General features: G+C 38.5%; 1 protein-coding gene and 1 long non-coding RNA gene across 5 annotated transcripts in view; one reads left to right on the forward strand and one right to left on the reverse strand.

The window, feature by feature from the left end:
- gulp1a (GULP PTB domain containing engulfment adaptor 1a) overlaps positions 1 to 18,729 on the reverse strand; it is a 91,994-nt gene extending 73,265 nt beyond the window's left edge. Inside the window, exon 1 of one of the 3 annotated variants that reach the window (XM_004559166.5) lies at positions 18,511 to 18,729. In XM_004559166.5, the coding sequence (XP_004559223.1) occupies positions 18,511 to 18,604 (94 nt within the window). In that variant the 5' untranslated portion in view covers positions 18,605 to 18,729. The remainder of the gene's footprint in view (positions 1 to 18,510) is intronic. The other 2 variants (XM_004559167.6, XM_012921314.4) reach the window with 2 other exon arrangements.
- Positions 2,845 to 14,680, forward strand: LOC143412998 (uncharacterized). Of its 2 annotated transcripts, XR_013093554.1 has the most exons (6): positions 2,845 to 2,946; positions 3,170 to 3,246; positions 11,922 to 11,988; positions 12,269 to 12,371; positions 13,130 to 13,237; positions 14,374 to 14,680. It is a non-coding gene; the product is annotated as an uncharacterized LOC143412998 (long non-coding RNA). The 2 variants fall into 2 exon arrangements; XR_013093553.1 differs by having other exon boundaries at positions 2,889 to 3,246.
- Positions 18,730 to 19,329: the final 600 nt, after the last annotated feature.

Genomic DNA, 19,329 nt, shown 5'->3' on the forward strand with positions numbered 1-19,329 from the left:
TTTATATTCCCCATGTAGAGGCATTCTTTGGTCACACCAGTGTGACTAAAGACCACAGCTAAGTGTTTAAAACATCTGACTTCTAATGTTTCCCTGTGAGGAGGGAAACTTCAAAGCAGCAGCTTGGCTTTTTAAATTGATTAAAAGGACAGACTATTTCTGGTAAATGGCAGTCCATTATAAAACAGAGCTGTAAGAGCTCCATTTGCTACTATGCATTTTTTTTTTCCATTTCTAGAAAGCACAACCCAAAGGAGTCTGAAAGCACAGTTGAATCAAAAGTAGTTCACATTAAAATCCTTCTAGATCCAAGTGTTGCCACTCTTCAGCGATTTTGAAATGCTCCCAGATATTATTTATTTATTCAAACAATTAAATCAATGTTTTAAACACTCATTAGCACTCACAATAACCTCTAGTCAACTATCACTTCAAATCTATCAGGCTTTTCTGTCTCCCTGCCGCCATATTGGTTCCTGCTGATCACAACAAGCTTTTTAGGGTATTTGGTGTTTCTATACTGGCTGTGGTGTGACTCCTCTCTTTCTCTGTCCTGTGGCCCTGTGATGTACTGGCAGCCTGTCCGGTGTATACCCCTCTTCTTGCCCTATGGCAGCTGGAAGAGGCTCTAGCCACCTCGTGACCTTAAAGCAGAGAAGTGTTTAAAAAAAGCTGGCTGAATGGAAAACCCCATGTGAACAGTATAAGGAACACAGAAAGTCAGTCTTATAAGCTGTAAAAACAAATGAAACTGATGAAAACAAAAGTGCATAAAGGCAATAAAATGTGAGGCATCATCATCATCAGTACAAGTTGAGTTATAGTGAAATACAGAGCATTCAGAAAGCTGTAATGTTTAGTGTAATGTTTTTTTCTGTGCACACATGCCACAGCTAACTACAGTAGCTTGCTAACACAAGCACTATATGTATAAAAGTGTTGCACCACACCTCTTAATCTTTGATATCAGCTGGTTTCAGTCCTGTTGCCAGAGGTGTATAAAACCAAGGACCTTTTACACACCTCTGTGAAAGAATGGGTCAATCTGAGCTTTACACTGATCATAGAATATCTAAAAAAATATTGATCTAATGATCTTATCTAATATCTAGTTGATCGTTTTTGCAATATGGAAAGTTACAGAGTGGGTTCACCAAGTCCTGATGTGTGTAATGCATAAAAGTCACATTGCAAAGTTCCTCTGTCATTAACACAAACTGTACCGGAAGCTTCATGTCATGGCTTTCCATGTCTGGGTGTATAGCATGGGTATAGTAAATGGTAAATGGCCTGTATTTGTATAGCGCTTTGCTTAGTCCCTAAGGACCCCAAAGCACTTTACACTACATTCAGTCATCCACCCATTCACACACAGGTCATGGCAAGCTACATTGTAGCCACAGCCACCCTGGGGCCCACTGACAAAGGCGAGGCTGCCGGACACTGGCGCCACCGGGCCCTCTGACCACCACCAGTAGGCAACAGGTGAAGTGTCTTGCCCAAGGACACAACGACCGAGACTGTCCGAGCTGGGGCTCGAACCTTCCGATTACAAGACAAACTGCCAACTCTTGAGCCACGATCGTAGCTGACATTAGCTACTAATATTTCTAATATTTCTAACTGCTAACTAAGCAAATAAAGCTCAAAATCATGTAACATCTAATATTTTTAGAAATATGGGAAAAGATGCATCACAGCTGCAGAATGGTGGGTTTCCACCAAACTTTTTTTAAAAGGTACATGATTCACATATTTTATATTTAACATTACATCTTAATGTGCTGGACGACTGGCTTAAACATTCCTTCGCTCTCTGTCTTATTCCAGATGATATAAGATATTCATCCTCCAAGAGATTCAGCTCATATCTTATATTCTTCCTTCCATGTATCATGTTGTCATGTTGACCTTGTTTTCATCTCCTGTATGTGTGCATGGTGTGAGTGTCGTCTCCTGTGGTTTGTTTCCAGGTCTTCATGATGGTGCAATGCTGGTTACACCTGGAAGTTGGTGCATAACCTCCCCATCAGGTGGAGGTGTATTTTTTTGTCTATATTAAATCTACGATTGCGTTCCGTACCAACAAGATACCTATTCTTTTTACTTAATCCTTCTCATGGGAGTTTTTCCCTCATTCAAATAGCATTCTTATGCTGCACAGATTTTAAAGCAGCTTGAAAGGTGTAACGTGTTATGGTAACAAGAAATGAACTGACCTTTGGTCATTATCCATGATTTAAAAACATAAGATTTCCAGGTTCCTTACGACTTGCCACTGGTGTTATTCGTACATTAAAGATCCGACCATGTTTCCCTCATTGACAACCACTTTCTAAGCAGTCTTTTTTTTTTAAGTCTGGTTCAATCCCAAGACAGTGAAAGAAATATGAAATAACCTTATGATCACATGACAAAGCCTCTCTCATATGTGACTCAGTCAGCCCCACACTTGACTGCACCAGTGTCCGTTTTAAAGGTACTTTAGCCAACATACAGTTATGCTGGTGAGTGTGTAAGGGCAGCAAACAGAAAATAAATGTGAAGTCAGGCATTTCTGACCCAGTTTTAAAACTTTATAACCTGCCACGCTGCTCCTGTGAGTTACTCTATAAACATTAAGCTAAAATAAGTGCTTTGGCAAAACAAAATGTAACCTAACTCCAACTGCCAACTGCCAGTGCATGTTGGTTTATCTGTACAAAGGTTAAACACACTTTAGATGTTTAGATTCGTGATTGTCAAGCAATGTACGTGGGACAGGTGAATGAAATGAAATTCAGATTAAGCATTATGTGACAACAAGTGCGCTCACCCGTCACATCATTACAGACACCTGCGCAACCTCAAGCAATCCAATGAAAGAGCATTGATAGAAATTTTGCTTTTACTGAGGGTCTATGCTTCTGAGCATTCACAAAGTTTGGAGAATTTGGTCTCTAAATGGTAATTTCAGCTGCTATTCAGTGAGCCCATTTTACACACAAAAGAGGCCAACCTGGAAGAATGATGTGACAGGATAGTGTTTAAGAAAAAGACTCACAGTGAGCAACATAGTCTCCTTTTACAAAGACAAACTGTCAGATCAGAATCAAACAAAGGAAAAGTAATTATTGAGCAAAAACAGCTTTAACTGCAATTCAGCTAAAAATGTTCTTCCTTCCTCGAGAATGATCTTAGCTGCTGTGGAAGAGGACTACTGAGACTCTACCCAGCTAAGCTTGCCTCAACAGAGTCACCCTCCAGGTCTGTATCTGGGCTCCTGCACAAAGAGCTAACCCGAACTGCTGTTAGAGCTGCAATTACATACTAGATTTCCTCACTGCCTACTAGATTTCCTTACAGTACTGCCAAAAGGATTTTTAAGCAACCACCATCCAAGCTGGTGGGCTAGATAAAGAAAAAAAGACAATGATGGGAAAAGAAACAACAAGATAAATGGAATTTTTATAGCAGTACTGTATAGCAATACATCAACAAAGCATGGTACAAATGATTCATTGACCTGCAGTTGTAGTATTTGGAATTTTATTTCTCTGAAAATACCATCATGAGCAACACTGAAAACAACTTGTGTTTTTTTAAAGGCCTGATATTTCTTTCATTGTACATTTTATCAAACTAGGTGATCTTATTTCCAAGAGATTCTTATATTTGCAACTTTACTCATGTGTAATATGATTGTATAATCTATACCAATTACCAAAACTATGTTTTATATATTCAGAAATGCAGTAATTTTTTTATCCTCTCTTTTAGGAGTGCAAAATATTTCAAAAGAAAAATATTAATATATTTCTGTCTATCAGTCTAGCTCTCCATCTATCTTTAAAAGTGGACAGTTTAGTCTGGTTTACTCTAAACTAGCTGCACTGCAGCACAACAAAAAAGTTGCTAATGTACTTCAAGGGATCCAGAATTCCTGCTACTCTTCTTTCCATTAGTGGAGAGAAAGTCTAAATTGCACTGGAGAGCAAATAACTACTGTCTGCTTGAAAAGCAAAGCATATTTTACTGGTGGCTCCACTGCACCCTCCAAAAAAAAAAAAAAAAAAAAAAAAAAAAAAAAGTACAGAAGTTTGTTCCTTTTTCTGTGAAAGCTCGGGGGCTTCAAAGAATGTGGCACCATGGTGAATGTATGAGCCTCTGGTGGTCAGTGCCATTTTTCATGCAGTAGTTTGCTCGGCAAAGACCTGAGGATGGATGACACCAAGAGGCAGGATAATCTTAGAAAGGCCATCGCACCCTTGGGGATCAAGCTGGAAAACCTCTCCTATTGTTTGCATTGTTCCTTAACAGCCAAACCTTTATACTACTCATGAACTGAGAAACCATTAGTTGCAATACTATCAAAAATGTTCACGGCATTCACTACACATCAGCAGGTCTCACTTATTTCTGGATACTTTTTGGATTCTGCTGCAAAAGGGCATTATGTAATTTTTTGGCAGGGTTACCTTCCCCTTATTGAGAGGTCATGTTGTCTGACTTAAAGTTCAACACACAACAAGTCACAAAATATGATTAGTTAACAATTCAATGTTTCTGTGTCCAAATCTGGAAAAAAAGATTTGGATGAAAAAAGGAAAACCTTGTCAAGGGTCTCTCGCCTAGTGTTAACCTCGTCTACGCTGAAATGGAAAATGGACGGATGAATGTAGTAGAACAAATACTAAGATACTAGATTTCATCAAAATACACAGGAAGGCATACTCCAAGGATCGTTCTTCTTCCTCGGTTTCTATTCATCAAAGTGAAGAAAAAAGAAAGAAAAAGTACTAAACAAGTTCATTCCAACATGAAAGGCAAATGCTGTTCTGTGTTCAAACGACACCATTACATCAATCTGATAATGAAAAGTAATAATTATGTGGTTTAATTTTGTGGTTTCATTACAGTTTTTGCAAACAAACCACAACACTGCAAAGTAGCTTAACTGAGACGGCGGCTAATGCATCGAAGTCATAAAGAGGTGTTATGTCTAGTCAAGTTCGAGCACAGACAACAGCCATAGAAAAACACTGAAATCCTCGATGTGTTTGCACAGGGAGGCTGCAATTTAATGAGCCCAAATAAATCTAATTAGTTTTAATGTGAATGATCTTTATGGAAGAAGCTTCCAGGCTGATAGTGTAGAAGAAAATAAATAACGGACTTGAGAAGCAATTTACTCCAGACTGCAGCCTTGGCAAAACATCTACAACGCATAAATAGGCATTCGGGTCTGTGAGGATGAGATATGCGCTCTACTCAGGCAATGAACAGAGAAATCAGCCTCCTAACTAAAACGTGAAACAATACCAATAAAACACACATAAATCTTGCCAATTCATTATCAAAAGGAGGATAATGCAGTTGTGTTGTCTCGAGTGCATAAAAAATGCCAGCTGGAAAGAGCGCTTTGCCCTGTGAAATTAACGCTACTCATCAGGAAATAAGAGCCATAAAAAGGCGTCTGTTTTCGCCCACAACGGGATGACTTTCTGAATTAACTGTGGACACCTTGGACACCAGCATGCAAGTGATTTCTTTGGAGGTGTTGGATCAGGAGGACATCCATTATAAAGCATCAGCCAAATTGGAACACCAATGGTGACGGCGTTAAGTTCGTCTCCCTGTCTGATTTGCTCAAAACCATTACCTCTAAATGCTGCTTGTCAGCTCCACAAACGCTGAATAGTATCTATGAGGGTATGATGTAATGTAGACTTTTTATTCCCGACACTGCTTTTCACTAAATGTGAATAAAGATGAGAACCAGAGCAAAACATGGAGGGTTCTGATTTGTCAAAAATTAAATAAAAGCTATCGAAGCTATGTGCTCAAGTCCTCAAGGATAAAACAGCAATGTAACCGTTAGGGCTGCCACAAACGATTATTTTGATAGTCGACTAGTCACCGATTATTTTTGCGATTAGTCGACTAATCAGATCAATGGTCAATGGTCAATGGTAACTTTATTGTCCCTGATGGGAAATTGATTCGCAGTATGTCAAAACAAACAACAAACATACAACCAACACATCACGTACACTCATTAAAAAAAATACTATAATATAATATAAGCCTGATAAAACAACCTAGATATTCCATCGAAAAAAGTGCAATGTGCAATGGCAACAACACTTACAATTTAGTGTTGTTAATTAAGATAATAGCACTAGGTACAAATGACAATTTTTACATCCAATGCATCCATTGGATGTAAAACGTACAGCTTATTGCACCAGCATGCATCTGCTCTTATATAACTATCATTAGCTTACAGCTTTAAGTGTTTAAGGTATGTGCTAACTAAAAATAAAGATAAGATGATCGTTTATTGAATTTAAATGAAATTTGCAGATTGTTTCGGTGAAGTTTAATAAACTCAGCCATCTGCTCCTTGCTATCTAAAATATAACAGGACATCAGAGTATATTCTCGAGCATCTCACACTTCTGATAATTAGTTGTCTGCTTGACGTTTATTCATCTGTGTAAAAACTATAACTTTAATTTCAGCCAAACCGATTTACTCAGGAACAAATAAAATACTGAAAAAAAGACAAACAATAACATTTTTAAGTTATCTAAATGACTTATATATCATGTTTAACCTGAGTAGCGAAAGACGGCGGTGGGTTTGAAAACGATTTGCCGGGAGTCCGGTTTTCTCACGGCTCTAGTGAGCCTTGAACCCCAGCTAGCTATCGAGCTGGTGGGTAACAGGTGTCTCCGAAAACGTCAGAGCGCTTTTGAAAGTATGTGGTGTCTTGATAAACTGAGCAGATATTTGAGGTTTACACAGCTACATTCTCGCCTGAAAATATGTTAAACATTTATTTTGTGACCCAGAAAGAATAATAAGAGTAATATTAAAACTAAATAGCTGCCGCCATTGTTGGAAACTGAGCAGGGCCGGGATGGGCCGCGCTATGAATTCTGGGACACAGTTTCTTCTTCTTCGAGGTTTAACGGCAGCTGGCATCCTTGTACATGAAGTGCTGCCATCTTCTGTTTCAGTCCGTTATTACACTGTTAAATCCTATTACTTATTCCTGCGTCTGTTGGGATCTTACAAAGCTTCAAACGACGCATTGACTATTAAATTAGTCGTCGACGATTTAGATAGTCGACGTAATCGTGACTAGTCGACTAATCGTGGCAGCCCTAGTAACCGTATAATTTTTGTATGAAATAAATTTTAAGTCAGCTGTAAATCTTCATCTAACTTACTGTCTTTGGTCAGAAGACAGGAGTTTTTACAGTTGACAATAAACATGTTGATCTTGCTGAACTGAATAACTAGTAACTGACCACCGTTACCAGCCATCCCAAAGAGTCAGCTCGGTTCAATGTCTAGTTTGAGAAGAAACAAAACTGGTTTTCTAATCCTGTCACAAACAGCAACAGATTTCAGTGGCTTTCAAACAGCTCAGCAAAGCAAGGCAGAAAACTGAAATTACCGTTTCGTGAAAGACAGCTTCAAAGCACAGCGATGCTTTTGTTAGACTTCTGAAAGATGAATGTAGTCAGCAAACCAGATGCCTGATTACCACATGTTAAAGAGAATGCAATGCTTAATAAAGGGCAAAACTGTGCGTGCTTGGCCAAGCTCCCGTGGAGGGCCACAATTTGTGCGACGAGCAGAAAAAGTCACATTATTTATGAATATACTTGACCATTGTAAATCAATTGTAAATTGTAAATCATTGCTTTAGAAGTGTTCTGCTGTTTTATTTTAATTAGTTTTTGACAGAAGGACAGCAAGAGTGATGTTTACACGATGGTAGTGAGACCTGATGTGATGTAGGGTTTGGAAACAAAGGCACTGAGAAAAAAACCCCCCAAAAAACCCCCCCAAAAAAACCACAGAATTGACAGGATCAGAAATGAGTACATTAGAGGGACGGCTGAAGCTGTGAGCGGTTTGGAGACAAAGTAGAACGTGTGCAGAAGAGCGATACAGACCACAGAGGAGGTTAATCAATGAACCGAGGGAGGACGTGTAGATTGTTGGTGTAACAGAGGAGGATGCTAGGGGTAGGGTATGATGAAGCAAGGCCCTAATGTATATAGCATATCATCATAAGGGTCTATTTAACTCTGACCCCTTGTAGCCCCCTCAATTTCTCTTCCTCGGGATGAAGGTAACTCAGCACCCACTTTGCACTGCTAACACGGTTTTGCTTATCACTGCAAGTGCAAGTCGCTGAGATTCTCAGGCATTCTGAGCTCAGTTGTTGCCACATCACAGCTACTCCCTTCCTGTTTGTCCGCCCTTTAAGCAGTTGGGTAATAACAATAAATGCTCAATTCATGTGAATTAAAAACTGAATTAATGTTAAAAGTGACTGAAAATCTATTCACTGTGAAGGTTGTTTTTTTTAATAAATAGGAAACATGAGAAATATAAATGTACACAACAAACAATGACATGTCAGTGAAGCAGTAGATTATATGGTTCATGATCAATCACAATATGCAAGTTACTGTAATGTGTTTAGTACAGGAAGACTAAGATGGCTTTGACTGTCTGTACTGCACAAATTAATTAGAATGAAAATCCACTGAAAAGTAAGTAAATTGTTTGAATACAGTATTGTTAATCACATCAGGAGCAAGAATCTTGTGAAAGTAGTGCATGAATGTAGACAGACGCCAGATACACTCAAGAAAAAAAGAAAAAAGAAAAAGTAAATCAGGCCACTAAATGTCCTTAGAACTTAGACCCATAAGGTGATCGTTGTCTCTAAGTTTGATAAAATTCTGACTAATAATAATGAAGGAAAAGTAATTCTTGTGAATTGTGGATCGACTGATGAATGGACAGGATCCTCATCATGGCAGGAGCGCATCAGTCTTTTTGGTCGTTTGAGCAAAAAATGGTAGTTTCGTGCTGCCTAGCAGTAGACTGCTCTACTGTAATTTAACTGGGAAGTTATTATTTTATTATTTGTGCCAGTGCTATTATTAAGTATTTTCCAGTGCCCTTTCAACATCCTCTTTGCCATTTATATCAGGCAGATGGTATACTTTCTATATAGATAGATCTATCTATCTACACACACACACACACACACACACACACACACACACACACACACACACACACACAAATGTCCAAGCTTTCGTCTTATGATAGAGCAACTGTCACTCCTCTACTATATGCTGATTACTGACTCATGGTTGTCTTTCAGACACTCTGGTCCATTATGATAGGTTTCAATGATTTACTTGCCAGATCCTTTTTAAGTGAGATTTAATGTTTAAACAAACTGAAAGATGGAAGTGAGGCTTTCGTGTCTGAGTGGATAACTTATTCTGACGGCAGTATGGTTAAATAATGACTCAACTAAGCTGCCATAGTGGCTTGATCACGCATAGTGCCATAAGAATACAAATATAGCATATGGGGAAGATTTTACACCACCCTATCGTTGTGAACTTGACCACAGACATGCAAACACATTGAAGTTTGACTTCCACACAGAACCAAAGCTCATTTCCTGTGAATAAGCTAGCTGTCACGGTGAGGGCGAAAGTGCAAGAAAGTGTCCAAAAAGTCAGAATTCTGAGAAATGATGGAAAAGATTTTAGCATTCAGTCTGTATGTCTGTTGTGTCTATTTATAGTTACCATCACTATCCAATTTTGATAGCAATATGCACTAATTGTGAGAAGCCATGTTTCTCATCCCATTAGCTTATCTCTTACAAAGGAAGAAGCTCATTTATCAGGAAATTACATGGCACAGAGACTTTTATTAATCAAAATGTATAATCTTATCCAAGTCTTGATAAGCAGTCCTCACTGACATTCAGCTGCCTCCAACCTTGCAATGACATGAAAACATTTACAAGCCATGGGTTAACAGCAAAAAGCCAAACAAAAGTAATGACACATAAGTATATGAAAAACTAAATGTGTGAATTGTTATGACTAATTTCAGGTTTGCAAGCTGGTTTGGCTTTGCCAATGTCATGCACTAGATTCAGAAAATGCACACAGCATGCAAAACCACACACAGCGCCAAAGATGAAGACCACATTAAATCAAATCAGTGGTTGTAATTCGCCTCAAATCAGAGGAAGGCTAAAGTCACAGTTTGAAAGCAATAATGTAATAAGGCTGACGGGAGTTTTCTTCTCATCAGCTCGCCTGCTCATTTTTCTTTCATCATTAGCTTCCCATGTCTCAGTTGTGATTTACTTGTGAGATCAATCTGACCTATCCCAGAGACAGGCAAAGACATTTCCTCTAAATGTCAATGGGCAACAGATGGGTATGAATACAAAAGCTCTTCTACCTTTTCATTCACCTTTCTCATCTCTTTTAATATTGCAGTGTTTAAAAGGCTACAGCAAGAGATTATAGACACAGACTCTCTTTTTCATAATATTTTCAAGTGACATGTTTAGGATATAAAAGTGCTCTTTTTAAATATTTAATTTAAATGCATATTAAGAGTTGGAACAATCAATCACTGAAATGACTGATTGTTTGAGTATATTTGGTTGTTGCTATTTTCATTTAGAAAGTATACAGATTTTTGTCTCTCGAGTGCAAGGATTTGCTGATTTTTCCCTTTTTTAAATATTGTTCATAAATATCCGCTTTTGCTTGCCCTGCCACATCACTAGATGAAGAAATAGAAAAAAAAACCTCCCCTGGCTCTAGAAACTTGCGTTACACAAACAATTAACTGATAAAATAATGAGCAGACGCTTATTCATGGAAATGCTAAATGGTGAATGATTTTATCGGTAGGAATTATTTTATTTTTTCTTACCAGCCGTTTAATTATTTGTCATTTATTCAGTTCAGAAAACATCAGGGTCTGATGAGAATTACATTCTACATCACATTTAAAGATATTGTTTAAAAAAAGGAAAGAAAAGGAAAAATTTATTTATCAAATCGTCTTGTGGCCTTCACCTTCGCACGTAGATTGACTTTCCTCTGTTGTCATGGAGATTCTTCTTTTTTTTTTTTTTTAGTTGAGAAAAATCACAACAATCTCCGGTCTCAATCTACATAAACTCTCCAGGAAATTTACAGTAGGTGGTCTGGAACATATTTTCTCTATATTTATACTCTTCTGAGGTGGTTCTAAAGAACTGAGACCACAGCGTCCAGTAAGAAGGACAAGTTCAGGCGACAAAACGATATCACATCCACGCCACTGGTTAATATCAGTTGACTTACTTAATGGTGAACAACATTATGCTGAAATGTATAATATTAGCAGAAATCCAATCATATGTAAGAGTGGTATACAAATGATTATGAAAATTCAAGCTAATATAGCAGCACTGCTGCAGAGTACCTGACATGAATGATTGAATTTGTATGTACAAGGTCTGGGCTTGCTATGGCATTAGATGTTCTATCTGATGAGTTTGCCCATTCATTTCGCTGCACTGGCAGAAAAACCCAAACAAAAATATATGGAAAGTGATTTCTTGTGTCGGGGAGCATAGATCATAAAAGCTCAACTACATAATTGGGAATTACAGTAAAATCCCAAGGATCTGGCTCCAAACCAAGCTTCCACAGAGGACATGTCTGAACAGCTTATGAATTTAATTACTTATGGCACATATTTTTGTAGACCCAATATCATACTTAAAAAGATTAGTGCTAAATGCTTACAGTACTAACCATTAATGGGTTACCTCTCAAAATTAAATGCCAACCATGAACAAGTATGTCATTTCTATAGAAAAGAGGCAAGCACGGTGTGAGCTCTTGTTTCTCCCTATAGTATTGCTCTGCTGCCTGCCTTAGTGTCAGCACACTCTCCAGATTGCCACCCAGCATATTTCAATTTTGACCATATGTGCAGCTGACCTTTCAAAGCACTACCTGTGAGAGTGAAGCTCTATAGAGAGAGAGAGAGACCGTTCCACTCATGCTGTGTTTTATAAACCCCATCAGATTATAACACCTTCACAACCTTGGGAAAAGTACTGCACTGGAAAACTGGAAAGCTGCACAATTGAAGGTATGAAATGCTGAAAGGACATCATTGGGAAAGATTTTACCCTAAGACCGTTTTTAACGTGGTATCCAAGGAGAACAAGTAATAAGATGGTTCATTTATCATGCTGAAAGTTTTCATTAGGACCGTCACCTTGTTACATTCACTTATTTGGCAGAATTATTTACCCTTGGCTCATTTGGGTTTTTTTTAAGGGAGAATATACAACCGCAGTGTGTCGAGACGACACGTTCATGATACGAGTTTTCTACTTTTGTTATTATCTCCCATTTTATTTTTGCAGATTTGTTTTATTGGACATATTTCTGTGACAGTGACCTCTATATCACCACGCGCTGGTATGGATCCAAGCAAACCTAATTAGTTTTAAAACCACAGTGTGCCAAGTAAGTCACAAAACTATTAAGGGTCTGTATTTTGTGCACTATAAGAATATCCATGAATATCCATTGGCTGATTTTGTTCTAGCAAGCATGACTGTATTAACTAAATCTCAGAATTTAACTTAATTTGACACACAAAATGTTTTTCCCCAGAAACAGTCATTTAAAAGCCCACTGTATGAGTGCACAAAAGAGGCTCTACTGTTCTAACCTTCACTGCTCCGTTTCTAACTTGTTTTTCTTCTTCTTCTTCTTCTTTTTTTTTTTTTTATAGCTATAACTGTTATACTAATGTATCCTATTAACATAATGATCTCTGAAAGTTTGAAAGAAATGCCTCAAAGAAGTAAACATGAAAAGTACCAGGCTAATTGGTTATCTGATCTGACTTTAATCTGTCCATTAGTAATGGCAGGCGAGATATTTAATCCTATACTGATCCTGAAATGTTACAAAGGTCAACATGCAAACTATTGAATTATTGCTTTGGCTTATTTAAAAAAAACAAAAAACATATGCTCATTTTTAATTTTATCATCAGAAATGCAATTTCAACATTTATTTAAAGGACTAAAGATGATGTTTCATAACTTTTTGGACTACTTTATATTATTGAGAATGCTTACTATGTTGGATCCTCTGAAATAATTTATGCAGCAGAAAGTGGAACAAACATGTTGTTTTCCACATCAAAGCACTGAAGTATCCATTTTTAAAGTGTTTGGGACTTTAGCTGCATTCTTTGTTTCTTCTCTTTTTAGGTCTTAATATGCTCCCAAAATGACAAATCATTTGAACAACACAAAAGATTCCATTAGCTCCGGGCCAGCCTCTATTAAGTGGAACAACACCAGTATCACCCAAGAAAAGTGAGACAAAAGAAACTTGACACATGTATGGAAAACAGGCAGCACCATTCAAGGTTCATTCAGCTCAGCTCGCTTCCTTTGCAAGAGCTTGTGATTAATTGAGATGTATATGAACTGCTTAGAAGATTCGTTCAATCACAGAGGTGCTGAGACAACAGGCTTTGACACTTCTGAGCATCGACACCTTTGCCAAGCAAGACTGAAATATCAGTTTTCTTGACTTTGGCGAGTCATCGGTGAGGGTTTTGGACCAAGGCACGACGAGGCTGAGAAAACTGAGTCAGTAATAGGAAGAACCTTAATCTTCCTGCCCCATTTTTATTCCAGAGGTAACAGCTGCAATAGTCATAGTGGATGAAAAGTTGTTTGATGTTTCCAACTGCACATGAGGCTGCAGTCACTTCGGCTTTCCAGCAATCTGACAGCAAACTGCTCGAGGTGGAATGATGAACTTGTTGTAATAGAGTTTCTGGCGACAGTGAGGCATTGAGAGCACAGGCTGATAGTAATGATGATATCAGTCACTGTGCAAGCGTGAACTGATAGATAGATGTGTCTGCTGAACGTTCTGAAGGCAGGCAGACAGTGGCGAGCACGAGCGCTGTCAACATTACAGGAGCATATGCAGATTTTACCCAACTACCTAATGTTCCGACATGCAGCCTCCAAGGTCGCCAATCAGTGTGTTAATATCGTGCTGCATTTTGCAGTGATGTGTCATCTTAAAGTGTCTTAAACAGAGAAACCAGAGGACAACACACATACAGTAAGGAGGCTGAGGTCAGTGTGACAAATGGTTGATGGTTGCTGCTTGGCTACTTCAAGAAAAAAACCTGTGCACCACTTCTAATTTTCACAAAAATAAAAAATAAAAATATTAATATATTACATATAGCATTAAATCATGGGACCATCATCTAGCATTATTTTTATATTATATTTTATATATTTATATTATTTTTTTATCATGAATTGTCAAAAATTCAAAGCAAACCTTGTATATTCAAGGAGAGGAAGAAACATTTGTGTTTTTTGCTATATTTTACCTGAAAATAAATCAACAATAACAACATAATTGTTAATTTTCTGTGAATGGACAAGTTGATCAAAGAACTATCCATTTCTGCTCTTTTTAGGCTTCAGGAACACACACAAGCAGAGACACCAGCTCAACCTGCACAGCCTGCGTATCCAAGGCTGCTCTTTAAGCTGTCATCCACTACCTACACTGATAATAAGTCTTCTCAGGATATCTCTGATTCAGCTCAGCGGGTGACCAATTGGGCTCAGCAAATACACAAAACAATTTCCAAGTGGAAATTCTGCTACAGATAACCTGAACCCTATTTGGTTAAATGCTTGCCAGCATTAAATGCAAAGATGCATTTAAACCTCTGAATGTTTTGCATGTAATTTCCATTCAAAACACCCCCACCCACTTCCCATCTGCATTTAATTTGGTCAAGTCTGAACTCACTGATGTCACACAAGACCACTGGAACTGAGAGAGCGAAATGAATACCGAGGATAAACAGTTTTAATTAATTTAGAAGCAATATAAATTACTGTGCATAGAGCAGAACTTCAATATTATATATTCATATCATATCAGCTTTAGATACATTTAGATTTTATTCAGAACTAAAAGCTAATTAGGTTGATTCTCTATTTCCATAAAAAACCCTGTGTGAAATGCAAATACAAACAGAAAGCAATGATTTGCGCTTCTCATAAACCCATATAGTATTCACAGCAGTACACAGAAAATATATCAAATGTTTAAACAGAGACATTTTACTAGTTCATAAAAAGTATTAGCTCATTCTGAATTTGATGGCAGCAGTACGTCTCAAAAAAGTTGGGACAACAAAAAGCTGGAAAGGTAAGTGGTACTAAAAAGGAAACAGCTGAAGGAACATTTTCAACTAATTAGGTTAATTGGCAGCGGGAGTGTAAGATGGGCAAATGGGTTTCAAATGAGCATCTTAGAGAGAGCCTCTCTGAAGTAAAGATAGCCAGAGCCCTTCTATCTGCAAAAACCTGTCTACAAATTGTAAAACAATTTAAGAATAATGTTCCTGCATATAAAACTGTGCAGATATCTCATCATCTACAGTACATAATATCATTAAAAGTTCCAGAGAATCTGGAGAAATCTCTGTGCGCTAGAGATGAAGCAGAACATATTGGATGCCTTTGATCTTCAGGCCTGCAGGTGGCACTGCATGAAAAACAGACATGATTCTGTCATGGAAATCTTTGCCATATGCTCAGGAACATTTCTAGTAATCACTCTGTAAAAACAGCTCACAAATGCAGGCGCTCTGTGTGCAACGAAGAAGCCATATGTAAAGATCCAGAAATGCAGCCAGCTTCTTTGGACAAAAGTTCAATTAAAATGGACTGAGGCAAAGTGGAAAACTGTTCTGCGGTCAGACTAATGGAAATTTTAAATCTTCTTGGAAAATGTGGACACTGCATTCTCTGGACTAAAGAAGACAGAGACCATCCAGATCAATTAGAGAACATTAGAGCCTCTGGATTTGGCAGCCTGCACAGCACGATCAAGACCTTCAACGGCGAGAGGAATGTACAGGATTTGGAGCATCATATATTCCCATCCAGAGGACATCTTTTTCAGAGAAGGCCTTGCAAACTTTGGTAAGACAATGATAAACTGCATATTACATCTATTACAGTAACATGACTTCCTAGCCAGAGTCTGGCTGCTGAACCAACTGAAACATTTGATGAATCATGAAATAAAAAAATACAGCAAAGCAGACTTCCTGCATCAGACTGGTGTTTAAAGAAGAGATAAACATGACCCCATTCCAACTCGTGAGACTTATTGCAATCAAACTCATAGCAAAACATAAAATAAAATTAGCTAAAATAAGCCAATTTCAATGGAAACTAAGGAAAAGATTTCCTGTTCCAATGCATAACTTGGACCAAACTCTCCACAATGTCAAACTCATGACAGTAGAGCTTCTGGACACGTGAGTCACATGCAAGCCTTTTTTTCTATCTGATTCCACAGCAGTCTTCAGTCTCGGATAATAATACAGTTGAAGGTAAATATGCAGTCAGGTATAATTGATCAGGAATCAATAAAGAATACGACTTACAATATATGAAGATAATAGAGGTACTATCAGCAGTAGCTTATCTATCTTAACCGCAATCTCAGTAAGTCAGTTTCACTCCCAAGTGCATCATCCAGCACACATGCTCACAACACACACAAAAATTGAGAGAAATTAACACTTCCTAGACTATTTAATCAAAGCATGTTATTATTCCTTAGTTGCTGACAATATACAGAGTACCAATGGGATGCAAAACAAATGGCACTTGTCTGTCTTTGACTATAACAACACACGACATGCCTAACTAGGACATGTACTGACTATGCCAAAAGCCTGTAAACGAGAGTGAGGACTGAGGGGAAAAACAGCTCCGGGTTCAAAGGTTTAGCAATCACTGAATAACTGCAGGGACCAGAAATGGACTCAAAAATATACCCCTTCTGATGTCCGTGTAGTCTCCTCATATGCTATTTAAAAATATCTCATGTTGTTTTGTTTGTTATATATTCATTCAAATGTGTTTTTAAGGCATGTTGTTGAAGACTTTTATTGCATCTTAAATCTGTACCTCCCCCAATATCAGCAGCAGTTTCAAAGTCACTATTGGGCTCTAAAATCAATCAAGCATACAGTTTAAAGCCCCTGTATTTTATGAAACTACCCCCCCCCCCACACACATACACACACACACACACAAAAGACAATATCACACTGCTGAAAAATATCAACAACAGTCTTTATGATTGTGCTGAGAGCAAAAGTTCCCCTAACAGAGTAAACCACAGGCTGCCAAAAACAACCAATGCCAAGACTACTAAAGGCCAGTAAGACGCTGTCATTTATTAATTAACATGACCTTTATTTTACTAAGACCTCGATGCCCACATTGTTCTTGACTTACTCCGGGCCGAGACACTGCAGCCCCGAATGGCTGTTTGTACAACCCTCAAGGCTACTTCATAGAGATTTTTACTGCATACAATATGACATGCTTGACAGAAGCTATTTAGTAACTACTACCAGTCACAGAAGGAAAAAACAATAATAACCCAGAGCTCATTCAGCTGCTGTTATACCATGAGTCTGTCAAGGGTCGAGACTCAAGATTGAACATTGAAAATTTGTGAAATCATGCTGATCTCAACAAGTCTTCCCAAAATCTCTATTTCGCCACAATGGGAACCAGCGACTCTTCAGCCATAAAATGAACACTATGTGGCAGAAACCAGAAGTACTAGAATACGCAGAGACAGCACTATAAGTCCTCATAGTAATGGGCACATGATCTCTCCACAAATTAGGGTCCACTACTTAAGTCAGTGATGTCTGGCAGCACACAATGGCAAGCTATTTACAAAGTTATTAACATCGCCAATCCCCTGCTGTCATCTTCTGCTGAAATGGTTATCTAGGCAGGGTATGATGAAAGCTAAAAGCCATTTCATATGCCTTCGCAGACTATGGAGGTAGATCAATGTGCCTCTTCTCACTGAGAAAATAATAAGGCGATGCATTACACACAATCACACACGACCTCATACTCAGTACAAAGGCACGCACACAGCGAAAGCGACGAAGTCTGAAATGGCAGAAAATGTGATGTTTGAAGTAGACATTTATTGGTGTATCCCAGCTGCAAGTGTATCCCCCTGTGTGTGCCTCCAATGTTAAATACAATGATCCAAAATAACGTCACTGCAAATGCAAATGAGAGCGACTTTTTTTCTCCCCCTCTTCCTTTTATTTGAAAAGCGTCAATGAGATGCGGGGAAACGAGCAAATATCCACTACCACTAACTTTAAAGTGGCGGAAGACGCGGAAAAAAATCATGAATAAAGATTTTTGAGTGAAAATGTTTGAGGCAAACTCGACGGAGCTCAGTCCACCTTGCACGGACTTGCGCAACAAAGTTTCCCGTTAGGAGTTAAGGGAGAATTGAATTCGGGAACAACGATGCCTGCCTCCTCCCAAAACTCTGATTTAAAGAAAACAAACAAACATATTATAAACAGCTCAACGCAACTGTGTCAACTTCGTCTTGGTGGCAAACAGCATATCGCACAGGCGCAAGAGTGCAAACGATACACAAAACATTCCCAGCACAGGCGAGAAACTCGATGGTGAACTCCAAACAGCAGGCTCGGTGCTCGGGAAACGGAACGCAGAGCGGCAGTACTTACACTGGAACCACAAAGTAGTGCGAGCAGTCCCGGAGAAAACAAGTCCACGATCCTCGGCGCTGCGCGGTCCGAGCTCCACATCCAGCAGGCTCATTCCCTCCTCTCCTCTCCTCTCCTCCTCCTCCTCAGCTCGCCTCTTCAGCTGCTGGATAAGTTTGCTGACGTCAACAAGCACTCAGTCTCAGCCGCCAAAGCTCTTTGGTGGAATAATACATGGAAAAGGAGGGGAAAGACGCGACCGGAAAGACCCGGGGAGGCAGCCATGTACGTTAGAGGTTGCTCATGCAAGACAAAAAATATACAAACAAGCCAGAAAATTTCACCACTTGTTATTATTTAAAATATATATATAATGTAATGAAGTAGAGTTTAATAAATGCTCAAAGCGTTAGTACTGCTAAATAAATACATCACTTTACCACTACTAATGTGCTCCAGTTAAGTGGCTTTACTTTTGGTGAGCAATTTGACTTTACTCACCAAAGTAAAGGCAAAATAAATAATTTAACCTATCAGCATTTACTTATCTCTAGTTGCTAGTTTTGACCATATAGAATACAAGTTGGATGTGTATGTGCAGCCTCTGGGTCTGAAATGTGCAACCAATAGGAAAGCGTCTTAACCCTGCATTCTTTTTGATAGACACCAGGGGGCGATAGCTATGGTTACTAATAGTGTGGGAAGATGGCACTCATACTAGACCTTAGAAACACTTTCCTGGTGAGTTTATGGGATCTGTTTGACATTTCTGAAAATGTTGTTTTTATCCCTTAGTTTCATAAAAGGATAGACTCATGGGTCATTGGCTCAGGTGACAGC

The sequence above is a fragment of the Maylandia zebra genome, linkage group LG16, assembly GCF_041146795.1.
Source record: "Maylandia zebra isolate NMK-2024a linkage group LG16, Mzebra_GT3a, whole genome shotgun sequence".
Lineage (NCBI taxonomy): Eukaryota > Metazoa > Chordata > Actinopteri > Cichliformes > Cichlidae > Maylandia > Maylandia zebra.